Source organism: Ictidomys tridecemlineatus, chromosome 3 (genome assembly GCF_052094955.1).
Source record: "Ictidomys tridecemlineatus isolate mIctTri1 chromosome 3, mIctTri1.hap1, whole genome shotgun sequence".
In the NCBI taxonomy this organism is placed as follows: Eukaryota; Metazoa; Chordata; class Mammalia; order Rodentia; family Sciuridae; genus Ictidomys; species Ictidomys tridecemlineatus.
The window spans coordinates 153,744,936-153,763,042 of record NC_135479.1 but is presented as its reverse complement, the minus strand read 5'-3'; the positions used below and the strand labels follow the sequence as shown (position 1 = coordinate 153,763,042).

General features: G+C 37.0%; 1 protein-coding gene across 2 annotated transcripts in view; it reads right to left on the bottom strand.

Annotated features, from left to right (window-relative positions):
- Nucleotides 1-18,107, bottom strand: part of Cfap44 (cilia and flagella associated protein 44) — a 105,614-nt gene that overhangs the window by 61,706 nt on the left and 25,801 nt on the right. For both annotated transcript variants that reach the window (XM_005327676.4, XM_040270368.2), the window contains exons 9-15: nucleotides 14,885-15,049; nucleotides 8,829-8,984; nucleotides 8,469-8,516; nucleotides 7,689-7,788; nucleotides 7,031-7,125; nucleotides 2,725-2,934; nucleotides 1,913-2,023 (exon numbers count right to left, since the gene is read on the bottom strand). In XM_005327676.4, the coding sequence (XP_005327733.1) occupies nucleotides 1,913-2,023; nucleotides 2,725-2,934; nucleotides 7,031-7,125; nucleotides 7,689-7,788; nucleotides 8,469-8,516; nucleotides 8,829-8,984; nucleotides 14,885-15,049 (885 nt within the window). The remainder of the gene's footprint in view (nucleotides 1-1,912; nucleotides 2,024-2,724; nucleotides 2,935-7,030; nucleotides 7,126-7,688; nucleotides 7,789-8,468; nucleotides 8,517-8,828; nucleotides 8,985-14,884; nucleotides 15,050-18,107) is intronic.

Here is an 18,107-nt window from a genome sequence, read left to right as displayed (position 1 = left end):
TCAAGATTCTGACTTTGGTGATTAGGAGAATGGTAGACCCAGAGAAATACAGGAGAAAGAACATTAACAGGAATGAATTCTATTTAAACACTTCAAATAATCCTCAGAAAAATCTAAAGATCACCAAATTCTGTTTTCTACATATCTCTGTCTAGTCTTTCATGTCCTGGTCACAGCTTGTCTGGAACACAGCTGTTCAACAGACACACTGCCTATGATCTGTCTCTCTTGTAATGTTATAACCCCACTGGCAAATGCTTGTGTCTGCATATGTAATGTAACTTCATTAGAAATACCCAGAAACAACAGGCAGAAACTTAATGTTTTTAGGCAGGTACAAGATATGACAAGGTATTAGAAGCAAAGAACCATTGCTTTTGAAAAAATGAAGTGTGCAGTATATGTAGAGTACATAAATAATTTACTTTGACATTAGTCATCCTCAAATAATATTAGAAACACAAACACTTGACAGACAACACTTCTTGAAATGACTTTAAAATTGTGCTGTTTTAAAAATCTTTTATGTCTATTTAAAAAAATTAACTTTTTTTTTGAAACAAGTATAGATTCAAAGGACATTGAAAAATTAGTACAGAAGGGTATCGTGTACCCTTCACTACCAAAAGCAGGAAATCAACATCAGTATAGAACAGGTATAAGTCTATGTCATTTTATCACATGTGTGGACTCATGTAATCATCATGGAAATCAAGATACAAACTCTCTCATTACCACAAAAATCTCCCTCAAGATGCCCCTTTGTAGGAATACCCACTCCCTTCCTGCTCACCATTCCTAAGCACTGGCAAATATTGCTTTGATTTTTAACTTTGTGCCAAGGGAAATGACTAAAGGATGCACTTATGTTGTATGCTGTGACGTAACATTTACACGTTTCATACAGAGATTCCTGTGCAGTTATCACTCCCTTCTTTTGAACCCCCTGCACCTGTCACGTCTCCACATGTCATGAGTCCTCAAAATTAAGGTACAATAATATAAAATATTAATAATAATAATTTGTAACTTTTCTCCTCATAGTTCCCTGCTCTAAATTCACAACATACATTGTCTACATATAAAGATAAGGACTTAGATCTTAGAAATGAGCTTCTGATTGTCAGAGAGACCAATTGACTGATCCAAGTCAGAACAATCTGACATGTGTACCCAACAACTGTATTCTGTGTGTACTCTGACAATGGCCCAAGTCATCATTGTTGAAGAAAAGCCTGATACAACCCTGTTTTTTGAGAGATGTTCATGGCCACCTAATTAAGAGTACAGAAGAGAAGGAAGGTGGTGAGGAGAGCAGAGAGATCCTGAATGATGCTCAACTGACCAAGCCACCTGATAACCAAAGGTTGGGGCTAATAATTCCACTCACTATTCTCTAGCCACAAGATCACTTCACTATGTTGCTAGGGTTTAGATGTGAGATATACGCCAAAAGCTCATGTGCGAGACAAGACAAGAAAGTTTAGAGGTGAAATGTTTGGGTTGTGAAAACCTTAACCTAATCAGTATGTTAACTGATGAACTGAATAGGTGGGATTAACTGAGTGGTGACTGGGCAGGTAGGGTATGACTGGAGGAGGTGGGTCATTGGGGCAGGTCTTTTGGTGTATATGTTGTGAGCTGATCTTAGGCTCTCTCTGCTTCCTGGTGCAATGTTCCCTGCTGCTTTCCTCTGCCACACCTTTCCACCATGATGTTCTACCTCACCTTGAGCCCTGAAGAATGGAGCCAGCCTTCTATGAACTGAGACCTCTGAAACTATGGGCCCCAAAATGAACTTTTCCTCCTCAAATTGTTCTTGTCAGTTCTTTTGGTCATGGCAACGAAAAAGCTGACTAAAACATACATAGTAATTGAGATTGAAGCTTGAGGAAAAGTAATAATGACTCACATGTAAGATTGAAGACCATATTAGTTGGCAAACAGGTCCAGGAGTGTTAATGTAACCAATTGGCTTATAATTCTTTTCCACTTCAAAGAAAAAGACGGTTTGATCTTTACTCTAAAAGAGGTACACCCAACAAACTTACATTACTATGAAATCTAGTTTTAGAACATGAATAACATTTAATGGTATATGTTATATACACTGAATACTTATACATACAATGGTCATATATCTCAGATTATTCTGAAGTAATTCTTCAAATATTTGCTTTATCTCCCCCATGTGTTCTAGTATGTGGTTCTGAAATTTTGATTATCATTCTTATACATAAATCAATTCACAAAAAGTTCTATAATGCATATGCTCACATCTTAATGCATGGAAATTTTTCAGTTATTCTCTTCATTAATGCCAGTTCAACTTTGTTGCTATTGCAGTCCTGGAGATTGAACCTAGGGCCTTGTGAATATTAGGCAAGTGTTCTACCACTAAGCTACACACTCAGCTATGGTAATTCTACTTAAGAATGTACCCACACTATAAAATGCTGATTTATAAATAATACATCTAGCAGTTGAAATTTTCTATGTATTTAAAATATATAAAAACTAAATTGAGTAATGTTTACAAATTGGTAAGAATATCTTAAATGTTGTGAACAGAGTACACTGAAAGAATATAAATACAGTGAAAGCAAAATAGTAATATATTCTTAGATAATTAATTTCAGTAAAGCACAATTAAGTAGGTGGACTTATAAGGTAAAGTTAACCATCACATTGCAATAGGAACCAGGAGGGGAATCTTCAGCTTACCCCTGTGGCTAGAACTTCTGCATCACGTTCATATGCTAAAGCAGTGACTTGAGCAGTATGGGGTTTGAAAACGTGTTTCAAAAATATATCGACATCGGGAACTTTTTTCCGTCCTGCAAAAATTGTGAGCCCTTTCGGATCATAAAGTTCAAGAATTCGAACAACCCCATCTTCAAATCCTACAGCAATTTGTGCTCCAGAGTAGCTCACCTGAAAAAAAAAATTGAATGTGCAGGACCTAAATTTAGTTTAGAAATGTGTACTACAGGACAAATAAGTCGTTTTATCTCAATTTGGGTAATTTACATTGGCTGCCCACTGGTAATTTCTCATACCATTTTCAGGTAACCTCTATCATTCTAGGACAATGTTTTTTAATCACTAAGGGCTACAAGAAGGACAAACAATGGCAATGCAAGCTTTAATGAGCAAACATAGCAGGGTGGCTGCTGCAGCATCCTAGGATACTATCACCAGTGACTCAACAGTGAACATAAATAGACTCAATCCTTGGTTTCAGAATTTAAAGTCCCCTATCATCACACAAATTCGTGTGAAATATGAACTGAAGCAAGTGATGAACAAGAGAAACATATTCTCTGAGAACATACAAAAAAGAAAACTGACCTAGATTGAAGGCTTCCATAAGGAAGAGATAGTAGATCTGAGATTAGAAGGATACTCAGAGACTAACTAGATACAAGGAGGGGGGACATGAACTCCTGAAAGAAGATATAATTTGTGCAAAGGTTCTGGTCAAAAAAGAACATAACTCAGGGAAGTCATAGTTCCACTATAGCAGACTAGAGTGAGGAAGCCGAACTTCCACAAGAGGCTGGAGTGGAAGATAGGCAGGCACATGGTTATGAAATTGCTTTACATGACACATAGGTAGCCTATGTCTAAATAGTAATAGGAAATTGTCAAAAAGTTTGTAGTTAGGGATTATAGGAGAAAGGGAGGTGACATTGGTCAGTCTGTTTCAAAACTTTCATCCAAGTTGCAGTGTGCAAAACAGGTGTAAGTTGGTCTAGATAGGGTGTAAGGAAACCTTTTGGAAGGCATTCTAAGAGATGGCTACTGTACTGCAGGAGATCAGTGGTGGCCACTTGGTCTGAGGTATTGTAGTAGAGAAGAGGGATGTGGATATATTTTAGAAAGCAGTATGATAGCCCTATTTGTGATGACTGGATATGGGGAATAAGGCAGGGGAATGTGTCAGGGATGACTGATACTAGAGTTTATTGAAACAGAAAATATCGGAAGAGAGCTAGGTGTGTGTGTTGGGGGTTGTTGTTCCCATTGTTGTTTTAGAGGGAGTGATGACTGGGATTGAACAGATGATCATGAATTTCATCTTGAACATTTTGAGTTTGAGGTCCCCTTAAAATCTCAAAATGGAGAGGATATTTAATCTGCAGCTTAGAAGAAAATTCTGAGCAAGAGATATAAATCCAGTAATGTCTGTATGCACTAAATATCCTGTCTTGGAGGGCAGTGGGGAGAAGTGCAAAAGCCCAGGCATCCTTTAAAGCAGAATGACCATCCCTGAGGCCAGGCAATTATAAGAATATTCGGAATAAGAAAATTGCACTCCATTCAACAAAGATTTACTAAGTGTCTAAATGTACTAGTAACTGTAGAGGCACAGGAGGTAAAGAAGAATAAGGTATGGCTGTCACAGTAAAAGTCTAATAGAAAAGATAAACAAAAAAGCAAACAATTTTAGTATGTTATAATAAATGCTGTCAGAGAAATGCACATAATCTTTAGAGGAGAACACACAGAGGAAGGAAGACCTAAGTCTACTTGAAGATGTGTTTACAGAAAGCCATGAGGAGATGATGTTTGATCTGAGCCAAGTCATCAAGAATAATGTGGAGTCTTCCAGAGGCAAGGAGTTGGGTATGCAGAAAAGATATTTCAGTTCAAGCATAACATCTGTATGATCATTACTTGGATATAAAGTTAAAAAGGAAACATTGTATGAACATCACACAACTCTGTGAATAAATGAATAAAGGGCATAGGCTATATTTGAAGACTAGGCCTACCGATCCAAGTGCTTTGTCACTTGTACTTATTCTAACCTCACCGTTATAAGGTCTTAAGGAGACCTCAAATTCAAAATGTTCAAGATGAAATTCATGAGTTCAAGATGAAATTCATAAGTTCTTTTTATGGTCTAAGTTCTTTTTCTGGTGTTGATCCCATTATAACATTCTCCTCCATTCCAGTCTCCCTGTCTATTTTTGGGATTGAACATTTTCTCTTTGATTTTAACCCAAAAGAGTAAGGATTATACACACACACACACACACACACACACACACACACACACACACACATACACACGCGCACACACACAGCAGGGATTTAACCCAGGGGTGCTGTAACACTGAGCCACATCCCCAGCCCTTTTTAATTTTTATTGCTGAGACAGGGTCTTGCTAAATTGCTTAAGACCTCACTAAGTTGCTGAGGCTGGCCTCAAAATTGTGATCCTCCTACCTTAGTCTCCCAAGTCACAGGAAATACAGACATGCACCACCATGCCCAGCTTCCCCCAAATATTTTCATGGCATTTTAAAGCAAGGCTGAGAATACTCTGACATGCCTCCTATGGAGAGATGAGGTTGAAAGTCCCCCTCTCTTTAATCTGGATGGGGTTTGTGACTATGTGACCACTTAGCCAAGTGAGCATAGTAGAAATATTTTGACTTCTGAGACTAGATCATAAAAGACCATCAGTTTCTGCCTTGTTTGTTGGAAAACTATCTCTTGGAGCCCTGAGTCACCATGTAAGAAGGGTGTGTTACAGTGGGTGTGGTGGTGCATACTTATAATCCCTTTGATTTGGGAGAACAGTCTCAGAAAATTAGTAAGACCTTTGTTGTCAGGGGGCCACCCTGCACAAGAGATAAGCACACCCCCTCACCCATGAGTAATGAGTAATGAGGGTATTGAACTGGCATGGCATGTTGTGCAAAGCAAGTGGGCCTTACCTTTGCTAGGCAAGGAAGTACAGCTCTGGGCTTGGGCGTCATCCAATGGGACTGGGCTACTCCCGCCCCAGTTTCTTGTAACACAATCCCTTGCCTTGTTTGGGTGGAATATTCTATGAATGTTTTTTCCCTAATAAATATAGGGGTTCGAGGTACGCACTCTCTCTCTTGCCTCCCTTGTTCCTCTTGCCCTCCAGCATGGGAGCTGACACCTGAGGTCTCAGAGCCATTCCTGACCCCGCAAAAGTATTTGCGTGTTTGTGTGGACTTTTTGTTGCCAGACCAATCCATGTGGAGTGACCCTGATTCCATCACCCACACAGGATGTGGGTGATACCTTATCAACTTAGAAAGACCTTTCTTAAAATAGAAGATAAAAAGGGCTAGGGATATAGCTCAGTGTAAAGTGCCCCAGGTTAATCCCCATGCCAATGAATAAATAAATAAAAGCCTCCCCTGAGGCTTGCATGCTGGGATGAAGTATAAATCACATGAAGAAGCCATTGGGGAAATCCTCCTGTGATAATCCCAGCTTAGTCCAGCCTTCAAGTCATCCAACCCAGGTGCCAGCCTTGTGATCAAGAAGCCTGTGGATTATTCCAGGCCCCATTCAAGTCTTCCCAGATGAGGCCTCAGACTCTGAACCAAAGACAATACATCCCTGCTATCACCTGTGTGAATTTCCAATCCAAATAGCATGTGAGCAAATGAAATAACTATTATTTTATAACCCCACACTTTGGGGTAGTATATCCCACAGTAATAGATAACCGATAAAAAATCCCTATCCCTGTCGATGTTTTCACAATAGTTGTTGTCATTATATACCAGAGCATGTACTTAATTTATTTATTTGGTGTATCATCTGTCTCTGCCTCCCTCCCACTAAAGACTAAAGTCCAGGAATGCAAGTATTTCTATCTTTTGGTTCACTGCTGTATTCCTAGAACCTAGAACAAAACCCAGCACACTGTAGACACTCTAGAAATATTAACAGGATGAATGAAATCAGAAGCAGGTAGATACACAAAGACCTCCTGGGTAATGACTTTGCCACATTGAACTATTACTAGTCTGTAGTTGGCATTAAAAAATACCATTTTCATTCAAAATAGGACCAACCCCATAACATTAGTGAAATCATGATATTATTTCTATTATGTTCTGAGTGAAATAAACTAACAAAATTTTTATTCTTTTCTAAAATTCTGAGTCAGAACTATCTGTCTTCCCATAAAATAGCAATGATATATTTAGAATAAATAGAATCTGGTACAAGTTCATTATAATATAAAACTTACTATTCGGGGTACCCAGGTGAGGGCAGTACCTCCTTGTTTGAATTTCATCTGAGTCAAAGGATTTTTGCTAGCAAAATCATAGATTCGAACAGAACCTACAGAGAGATGGTTTTAAAAAAAACAAATTATATAAATAATATTTCTTTAAATGATCTTGACTCACTTTTATGTTGAGTATTATAAAAAAGAGATTTCATAAATAACCAAATCAGCTGGCAATTCAACAACCCTTCATTCATTATTAAAAATTTTCCTTGTCCATCCTCATACAGATAATTCATAAAAATGAATAATGAAGAAGACAACTGATGACTCTCTGGTAGATTGGTTTCACCTTGGACAGGCTACACTGATTTGCCATAAATCAAAAAAAAAAAAAAAGATGATGGAAAAACTAGGAAGAGCATGAACATAGATAATATCAAAATGAATTTTCATGAACAACTTAAAGAGCTTGAGTCTTCATTTTAATTTCTCACAATAACCTTGATGCTTTTCCACCCTCTCCACTCCACAGCAACCTACCTCACCTGTGCTCCCAAAGGAAAAACTTTTTTCCCAAAGGCAAATTCTCATATGTTTTTAATTAACACATATAAAAAGTTACATTGAAAACAAAATAAGGCCAGATATATTTTCACTAAGAGTTCCCACTTACAGTCCAGGGCAGTTGTGGCCATGAGATAAGTGAGAGGAGAAGTAGCCATGGCTTCAATAGCTTCAGAATGGAAGGAAAAGAGACATTCTGGATCCTGGGTCTGAGAACAAACAACTTAGTTAATGCCAAAGACAAGGTGATGTAGAATTAAGGTCAAGTTTATAGCAGTACAAAGAGAACCCTTTTACACACGTCTGATTTTATTTGAATAGAAATAATAAGAAGTAGGCTGGGGTTGTAGCTCAGTGGTGGAACGCTTGTCTAGTATGTGTGAGGCACTGGGTTTGATTCTCAGTATCACATATAAATACATAAAAATTAGGTCCATTGACAACTAAAATAAATTTAAAAAAGAAATAAGAAAAAGAATAACCAGTTAGAAAAAGCACTGTACTTTGAAATTAAGAAAACCAGATGGAGTGTTGGTTTTGTACAAATGACTGTGATTTTATGCGAGTTATTTCAAATTCCATAAAATGAAATGATGACCACTATCTGCCTACTAAAGAAGATAGCTGTGAGCATCTCATGACATAATATAAATGAAAATCCCACATATTTACAAAAAGTGCATTGTGTAATGCTAGGCTTTCCCATTGCTACTTTCTGGACAAATTTGGCTAGGAGACATACTTTTTGTGTAAAAATCATAACGAGAGAGTCCAAGAGTATTGCATGTTTAGTAGATTTTTTTATTGGAATAATGACCAAATTGAAGAAATATAAAGTATCTTTCAATGAATTTTTTACTATATAAGATAAGGGAAAAGGACAACTTACGATATTTGAAAAACTAAGGTCAAGCTTCCATATGGCTCCATTGGCATCCTAAAAAATTAAACACTTAAATATGTTATATTTTTTCATTTTGAATTTTCATCAAATTAAAATATTTCCTTCTATTTTTTAGTTAAAGTAAAAACAAACAATAATATCAAAAGCTTACATATATTATAAAGTGTGATTGGCATTTAATAAGAGCAACTTGTATATACTTTAGAATACAACCACCCAATAAGCAAAGCAATCTCATAATACTTATAGTTAAAAGGACATCCAATCCAGACAATCAATTATACTACTCTTTTAATTTTATATCTTGGTGATTTTCAAAAGCCCAGAGAGAACAATGCAACTTACCTGAGCCAACCACAAGTTATATCCAGGTGCATTTATTTTTATCAGAGAAAATAGTTTGACATTCTTATCTACTTGAAGTTCATTAATAGGCTCAATCTCCAATAATCCAGTATCATCTATAGTATCAGCAGTGTCTATTGTCTCAAAGTCCCATATCTTGTAAAATTAATAAGAAAATAGTCAGTCAGTAGTTTCATTTATTTCTAAGCCAGAAGTTACAACTTTTTGCAAAAGTCATACTTGTTACATGAAAATTAACAATGAGTAGGAGTAATTACAATACCACCAAACCTGACCTCTAAAATCTTATTCTGAACTGAGGTATAAAAAATCATTCTAAGGGCTGGGGTGTGGCTCAGTGGCAGAGTGCTTGCTTAGCATGTGTGAGGTATTGGATTCAATTCTCAAAATCACATACAAATAAATAAATAACAAAGGTCTGTCGACAACGAAATAAATATTTTTTAAAAAATCATTTTAGTATCCTTTGTATGTGTAGAGATTAATGATAAAGTACTATATTTTGGGTGGGATGGTACCAGGGATTGATCTTAGGGTCACTTGACCACGAGCCACATTCCCAGGCCTATTTTGTTTTATTTAGAGAGAGAGTCTCACTAAGTTGCTTTGCACCTCACCTTTGCTGAGGCTGGCTTGGAATTTGCGATCCTCCTGTCTCAGCCTCCCAAGCTGCTGGGATTACAGGCTTGCACCACCAAGCTCAGTGAGAAAGTACTATCTTACATAATACTTTTAATTTGCCTGAAAGGAGCTTTATTGGAAGGTTTTTTGTTTATAAAAAGTGTCCATAAATAGTAAATAATTCAGTTGTTCAGCAAGACATTATAGTGAGCCTTGTTTTACATACACCAGAATGCCTCTGGAAGGGGAAATATACTCTTGTGTAGTGATTCAAGTACTATCTTAATTATAAGCTGAGAAAACACATATAGATGATGGCTTCATTAAAAAAATGTTTCTGTTCCTTAAAGAAAATGTGGTGTACGTATAGAGTTTCATTCAAACATAAAAAAGAACAAAATTATGCTATCAGCAGGAAAATGATGGAACTGGAAAGCATCATGATAAATGAAATAAGTTAGACTCAGAAAGTCAAGGGTCACATATTTTCTCTCACATGTGAATGCTAAAGAGAAGACAGTGGGGGGAAAAAGGAGGGGGGAAAGTCTCATGAAAATACAAGTGAGACCAGTAGGGTAAAAGAATATGGTCAAGGGGATGAAGGAGAAAAGACCAATAGGAGGTACTGGGGAATGAAATTGATCAAATTATGTGATGTGCATGTAAGAATATGCCACAATGAAATTCATTATTCTTTAAAATTATTATGAGCCAATAAAAAATTATTTAAAGAAAATGCTTCTCTTCCTTAATACCAATTTATACTCTACTATCTCAAATAAGGATAGTTGCTCCTTGGGAGGAGAGACCAGAATACCACAGAAGGCTGAAGGAGCACTGTCTCACTTCACCATGGATGGCAGAGACTCAGGAGGACTTCCGTTAAATGCCACCTCTTGCCCCAGAGAGATCTGTTCACATACCCTGCCTGCCATGTTATCCTAGACCCAAACTATAGGCAAGTAACTTCTGGAAGACTGTTATTGTCCCATGGATTAGCCTGGTTGGGTGGAAAAGGCCAGATTCTAGGAGCAGACAAATCCATGGCAATTGGGGTAGGTTTTCCCTTGAAGGTAAAGGGTTGAGATTTACAGTCTGAGGAATGAAGACACCAGGGTAGGCTTTGAAAAGTGAAACAAGTTTAGAAATGAGGGTTTTCAAGATGGTGGAATAGAGCAGGTTGCTTTTCTGGCCATTCCATGGAGTGAAAATAAGAAAGCAGACAGGCAGCTTCTCAGCAAAATGGGAGGAGGGTGGGGATTGAAGCAGGAGGATTTCGAGTTCAAAGCCAGCCTCAGCAACTTAGCGAGGCACTTAGCAACTCAGCAAGACCCTGTCTCAAATAAAATATTTTAAAAGGGCAGGGGATGTGGCTCAGTGGTAATTGTTCCTGGTTTTAATCCCTGGTACCAAAAAAAGGCAGGGAGGGACTTCTGAAATTTAATACTGGACACTCAAAAGTAAATCGGGGACTCAAGAGGTTAGATATTAATAAGATAACCACAAAATCTCCAGCACTACAGCTGTTTCTACAGCTAGGGGCACCAGCCAATGCAGTCCCTCTATGAGCACAGTGGAGGGATGAGGAAATTAAAGGAACTGACATTTTTAAGAGGACTGAGGCATGTCTGGGTACAGAGAGTTTGGAGATCAAAGACATTGACCTATTAAACTGAAAGGCACATGGCACACTATCCTTAAACAGGAAAGAAACCACATCTCCCCCAGTGGTGTGCAAAGGACAGAGGAAGAAACCATTTTGTGGTCACAGTACAGAGACCAGCAGCTGAGGGAGTTGAGACCAGGCAAACCTGAATCTAGCCGAAATACAGGCCTGGCAAACCCACCCTTTACTATACAGAATGTGCCTAAGTGACTAGGAGATTATCAAATGTGGAGAGAAGTTTACACAAGGGACAACTGGTCATGGAAACCCCCCTGGCTCTCTTCCCATCCCTCTAATCCAGCTGCTTACAGGACCCTCTGGGAGAGACATGCTTGGCTGAGAATTCAAAAGAGTAAGGGTGGAGACTAAACCTCAGACCAGGAAACTTGGGGTCTGCAGCTGATAAAATGGACTAAGAATTTGCTCCTCCACTATGCAAGTGGAATCCAGGGGAGAGCCTGGGGTTCAGTGTTCCAGAGTGGATTGGTAATTGCTGGGTCCTAGAGGCGCTCTGACTTAAAATCTCAAAAGCGTTTGGCATCCAGTGAAGAGCCTACCTAAAGCCTAACCCCTCCCTCCAGGAGTTCCACCTACTGGAATTACTTCTCTCACTCTAGCAACCCTGCTAGAGGAGGAGAAGCATCATACTTCAGACAACCCCATCTAACAGCCGAGAAGGAAAGCTGAGTATCTTTTGAACAAATGGAAACAATTCTTTCACTTTTCATGGGATCTTTTTTTTTTCTTTGTTCTTTTCTCTGTTTAATTGTGACCTTGATGGTTCATGGACATTTATACATATTTAAATGTGTTTTTATTTCTTTCCTCATTTCTAGCATTTAAAAAAATTTATTTATTTATTTGTTCTAATTTGTTATACATGACAGGAAAATTCATTTCAGTTCATAGTACACAAACGGAACACAAATTTTTATTTCTCTGGTTGTACACAAAGTAGACTCACACCATTCATGTCTTCATACAGGTACCTAGGGTGATGATGTCCATCTCATCCCACCATCTTTCCTACCCCCATGCCCGCTCTCTACCCTTGCCTCCCTTTTGCCCTATCCAAAGTTCCTCCATTCTGCCCATGCTCCCTGGCCCCGCCTCCACCCCCATTATGGATTAGCACCAACTTCTCAGAGAAAACATTCAGCCTTTAGTTTTTTGAGATTAGCTTACTTCACTTAGCATGATATTCTCCAACTCCAACCATTTACCTACAAATGCCATGATTTTATTTTTTAATGCTGAATAATATTCCATTCTGTATATATACCACAGTTTCTTTATCCATTCATCTATTGGAGGACATCTATGTTGGTTCCACAATTTAGCTATTGTGAATTGTGCTGTTATAAACATTGATGTGGCTATGTCCCTGTAGTATGCTGTTTTTAAGTCCTTTGGGTATAAACCAAGAAATGGGATAGCTAGGTCAAATGGTGGCTCCATTCCAAGTTTTCTAAGAAATCTGCATGCATACTGCTTTCCAGATTGGCTGCACCACTTTGCATTCCCATGAGAAATGTAAGAGTATACTTATATCCCCACATCCTCACCAACACTTACTTTTTGCTTGTATTCTTGATAACTGACATTCTGACTGAAGTGAGATGAAATCTAAGTGTAGTTTTGATTTGCATTTGTCTAATTACTAGAGATATTGAACATTTTTTCATATATTTGTTGATGGATTATATATCTGAGAAGTATTCAATTCCTTGGTCTATTTGTTGATTGAGTTATTTGGTTTTTTTTGTTTTGTTTTGTTTTGTTTTGTTTTGTTTTTTGGTGTTAAATTTTTGAGCTCTCTATATATCCTAGCAATTAAAAATTTGCTCCCATTCTGTAGGCTCTCTGTTCACCTCACTGATTGTTTATTTCACTGAGAAGAAGATTTTCAGTTTGAAATCATCCCACTTATTGGATTCTTGATTTTATTTCTTGAGTTTTAGAGGTCTTATTAAGGAAGTAGAGGCCTAATCCAACATGATGAAGATTTGGGAGTACTTTTTTTTCTGTTAGGTGCAGGGTCCCTGGTCTAATGCTTAGGTCCTTGATCCATTTTGAGTTGACTTTTTTGCAGGATGAAATATAGAGAGCTAGTTTCATTCTTTCACGTATGAATATCCAGTTTTCCCAGCACTATTTGTGAAAAAGACTGTCTTTCCTCTATGCTTTTGGTGCCTTTATCAAGGATCAGATGATTGTATTTTTAAAAAATTATTAGAGCATTATAATTCTATGTAGGACTTGGGTTCATTTTGACAAAATCAAAATCATACATGGAAGGAATTTGATTGCAAGCCCATTTATCACCTTTTCCTCCCCTCTTTTATCCCACTATTCTCTTTCCTCTATTCTATTAATCTTCCTTTCTTCTATATAAACATAAAAGTGAAATTCCTTTTTGCATCTTTATATATGAATATAGCATGATTTTTCTAAATTCATTCCATTTATTTTCCCCTTTCCTTTCTTTCCTCCCTCTCATTCTCCCACATCTACTCCACTCATATTTCCTGTATCTTTATGATATTTGATCCCCTCCCCCACTGTGTCCTTTCCCTTATTCTGCTCTAGCTTCCATATATGAGAGAAAACATTTGGACTTTGATTTTCTGAGTCTGGCTTATGTCACTTAGCATGATTTTCTCCATTTCTTTCTATTTACCACCGAATGCCATATTTCATTTTTCTTTGTGGCTGAGTAAAACTCTATTATACATATATACATACTACATTTTCTTAATGCATTCATCTACTTATGGGCATCCAGTTGATTCCATAATTTGGCTGTTGTGAATTGTGCTGCTATAAACACTGAGGTGGCTTTATCACTGTAGAATGCTTATTTTTGTTTTTTGGATAAAGACTGAGGAGTAGAATAGCTGGGTCATTTGGTGGCTCCATTCATAGTTTTTTAAGAAATTTCCACACTGCTTCCCAGTACTATTTCTTAAATTGTAATATTATTTCTGATAATATTTCTTAAAGGATGTCAAGAGAATATTATCATTTTCTTATGAAAGGTCCCAGAAAGAACATGTACCAAATGCAAATCACAAAAGTACACATTGGCTATCTAGAGGGAGGTACATATTCACAGAAGGTGCTGGGTGGGTGGGAGATCTGCAACAGAACAGCAACTATGGGACTTAGATGCAGAAACAATGTATCAGCTTAACATAAGCTTTAAGCAGAATAGCATTCACAAGTGAAAGCAGGCTAGTTCCTTTGGTGTTAGGAGCAAGGAGAATAGCGCCCAAGGGCAGACCCACCAAATATATTTGTATCAGCTCACCAAATATATTTCTAATTGTTATTCTCAATAAGAGATAGCAAAATTTTATCACTTTTGTTTCTAGAAAATGACCCATTCATACTGGGCATTTTGGAATAACACAGCCTTTCCTTTTGTGAAACTATTATTTCATCAACTGAACCCCAAAAGAACAAGAGGTCCCCTCAGAAAGTTTCAGTGCTAAGACACAGAAATTAATCTTGACAGAAATGCAAATGTTCCCCACATGAGAAGCATTGTTTTGAAAGGGCTGATCTTGGGAATAAATGACAACTGATTTCCTTTACCACGTGACCTTTATGAGAAATGAAAATCTGACGAAACCACCTGAAAAGGCAGCTGTGCTACTATGCCATCAACACCACCCTGAAGAAATGATTTGAATGATCTGAAAGTCTTACACATGGGTGTGACTGTCCAAGCATCAAGAAAACTTACCCTAATACACCCATCTGACCCAGCAGTGATAACTTCTCCCTCATCCAGCATTATCTGGTTAATGGGACCTTGGTGACAAGGCTTCATTCCAGATCGACAGAGCTCCACTTTGATGAGACTGGCTTCCCAAAGCAGTAGGTTGCCCCATTCTGACCCTGAGAGCACCTGGCAAGTGTGCAGAAGGAAAGAGATGTCACTAAAGCAGATGACTATATATATATTTATGTCTCAATAGTAGGTGATATTTATATCTCAAATAGTAGGTGATATTTATGTCTCAAATAGTAGGTGATATTTATGTCTCAAATAGTAGGTGAGAGTTACTTTTACGGGTGATTTGCCTTGATTATGTAAAATGTTTGAATATGGGAAAATAAGAAAATGCAGAAATAAAAACCCACTACCCCAGATATAACCCCATAACTCCAGAAAAACCCATTTTGATGTATATCTTTCTAGCATTACAAATAGTTTTGCATCACTGTGATTAGGATACATGTTATTGGCAATTTTTCAATATGTATATATGTAGATTTCTTTGTACATTTCTTAAGGGTCTAATCCAAGAGTAAAATTACTTGATCAAAAATTAGAGATGTGTTTAAAGTCCTTGATAGGTGAGATTCTGCATTTTAAGTACAATACTATCAAATTTTATAAGATGTTAGATAAGTTGTGAGGCTGTTACTGAACCAGGAAGATTATAGCATAACAGTATCTGATTTCAAATAAGGATAATATCTGGAACCACTTCAAATTAATTTATTAAATCAGCATTCCCACTGCTTGTACACTTAACATTTATTAAGTTATTTAATGCTAAAAAACATGAACTAAGGGTTGGGATTGTGGCTCAGTGGTAGAGCACTTGCCTAGCATGTGTGAGGCATTGGGTTCGGTTCTCAGCACCATATATAAATAAATAAAATAAATGTCCATTGACAACTAAAAAATATTTTTAAAAAAGCATGAACTAGGTACATTTATAATCTATACCATATACAGTTGTGCATGTTGGATACTTTATTTTTCCCAAAAGAAACAACTCTTTTTTATACCCACCAAAAGAATGATATGGGCCAATGCTAACTCATTATTATCCCTATTTTACAGAGGAGAAACCTGAAGCACAAAACAGTTAAGTAACTTGCCCAAAATTACCCAGAGGAGTTAGGATCCCAGTCTAAGCACATGGCTCAACTCTCCTAACTACACTGCGTCAGAAGGGAAATCCAATAGTAAAGTGTCATGTGAGTTTGCTTTTCTCTAGGACCCCTGGCAACTTTTAATCCAAAAGTATTTGTTGAGAATAATTTCCGGACGCAGAGAACTTTGACTAGAAAGGTCATATTTTCATAGAGCTTGTGTGAAGACTGATGTTCCCGATGGTGCCCTCTGGTGGAGGAGGCTTTGGCCTTATTTTTGCCTGCCAGCTCAAGGGCTCTCTACTCCCACCACCCCTCCACTGGAGGAACTGATGACTGTACAAAGGATTTTTTACCTACCCTGCCTCTATTGCCTATTAATTATTAAGCCTTGGTCACTTGTAGTAGAATCTTTAGACTTGTTTTCTTCTTTTTTTTCCTACAGTATTTTTAAATTGCCACAAAATAATTCTACATATTTATCGGGTACAGGGTGATAATTCAATACCTGTACATGATGAATAATGATCATATCAGAGTATTTAGCATTTCATTATCCTAAATAATTTGTCCTTTCTTTGTGCTGGGAAGCTTTGAACTTCTCCTTTTTAGTTCTTTATAAAACACATAATAATTTGTTGTGCCATAGGACTTAGAACTTATTTATTTTTTATAATTGTGTCTTGTTGCCCATTGTCCAACTACTCTCTATTCCCTGCTCCCCTTCTTTTTCCTAGCCTCTAGTGACCACTATTTCACTTCCATGAAATTGACTGCTCCATCTCTAAAGCCACCAGAGGTGACCAAAACCTAAGAGGCATTTGTTTCAGGAGTGTCACTCTACCCAGCTTTCCTTTCTATTGGTCCTGAGAAGTTAAGGCCTTCATCCTCTCTTTTCAGATGATGGTAACATCTCCCTTCCTAGCTTAACTCTTTGACTCACAATTTCCCTTCCTCTAATACATCTGGCATTTTATTAACAAATTTGTCCACTTCTTCTTTCATTTGTAACACTACTTTGCCAATGTATGAAATTCTGCCTTGCTGTTAAACTCCCAGTGCATTAAGATCCAATCAACCTTCTCAACTCGGCATTTGCACTCTTTCCCAGTATTAATGTCTTATTCCTTTCTGCTCTATAAATATCCAACATTTATTCCTAGCCCTAAATATTTCTTTTTGTGACTTTATCATTCAAACTAATTTCTTTCTTCCTTACATCTACACAAACTCTTCTGAACCTTTTCCAAAATGTATTTTGTATGATGTTCTTTACAAGGGTCGTACTAATCTTAATTCTTAAAATATTCACAATCTGAAGCTAGATTGATTTGATCGTCTTATAAGTTTGCACACACTTCAATTGGCATCCAAGAATTTTATTTTATTTTGTACACAATGTGTTTTGAATTGAGACTATTCCATTTGGTAGATACCTAGACCATTTGGTTTCTTGAGGTTACAGTAATGTTATAACTGAGATAATCACAGTAGTACTATATAACTCATTCTACTCAGAAATCAAATAAAATATTAATGGAGAACTGGTCCTAATTAGCTATCATTTCATGAAACAAGCCCATAAGTTTTACAAAAGGAAGAGAGGAAATGAACTAACAATATTAAAAAATAAAATAACAGATTTAATTACAGCGCTACAGATGTCCCTACAAAGCAGCTTGATCTTCCTGATTAATAATATGACAATAAAAACAAAAGTCATAAGAGTGTATATAATCTCTGACCCAGTATTTCCTCTTAGAGCATTATAGCAAAGAAAAAACAGGAAAAAGGTTAAGTAATTCTGCAATTCTGTGATATAATTAAAAGTAACAAGTATGGCACTGTATTAATACATGAAAATGCTTAGTTACTTTATATATAATATTTAGCAAATACCTATCATAATTTGGATTATGATATTTTCAGAATATATTTTAATTACAAGAGATAATCTGAAAAAGTAACACTAAATGTTCATTACATTGACAAGTATAATATCTGTTGTTCTTATTGGCAGAACTTCTTAGAATATATTATGTGTTTTTATATATGTGTGCTTTCCTATGTGTACTTGA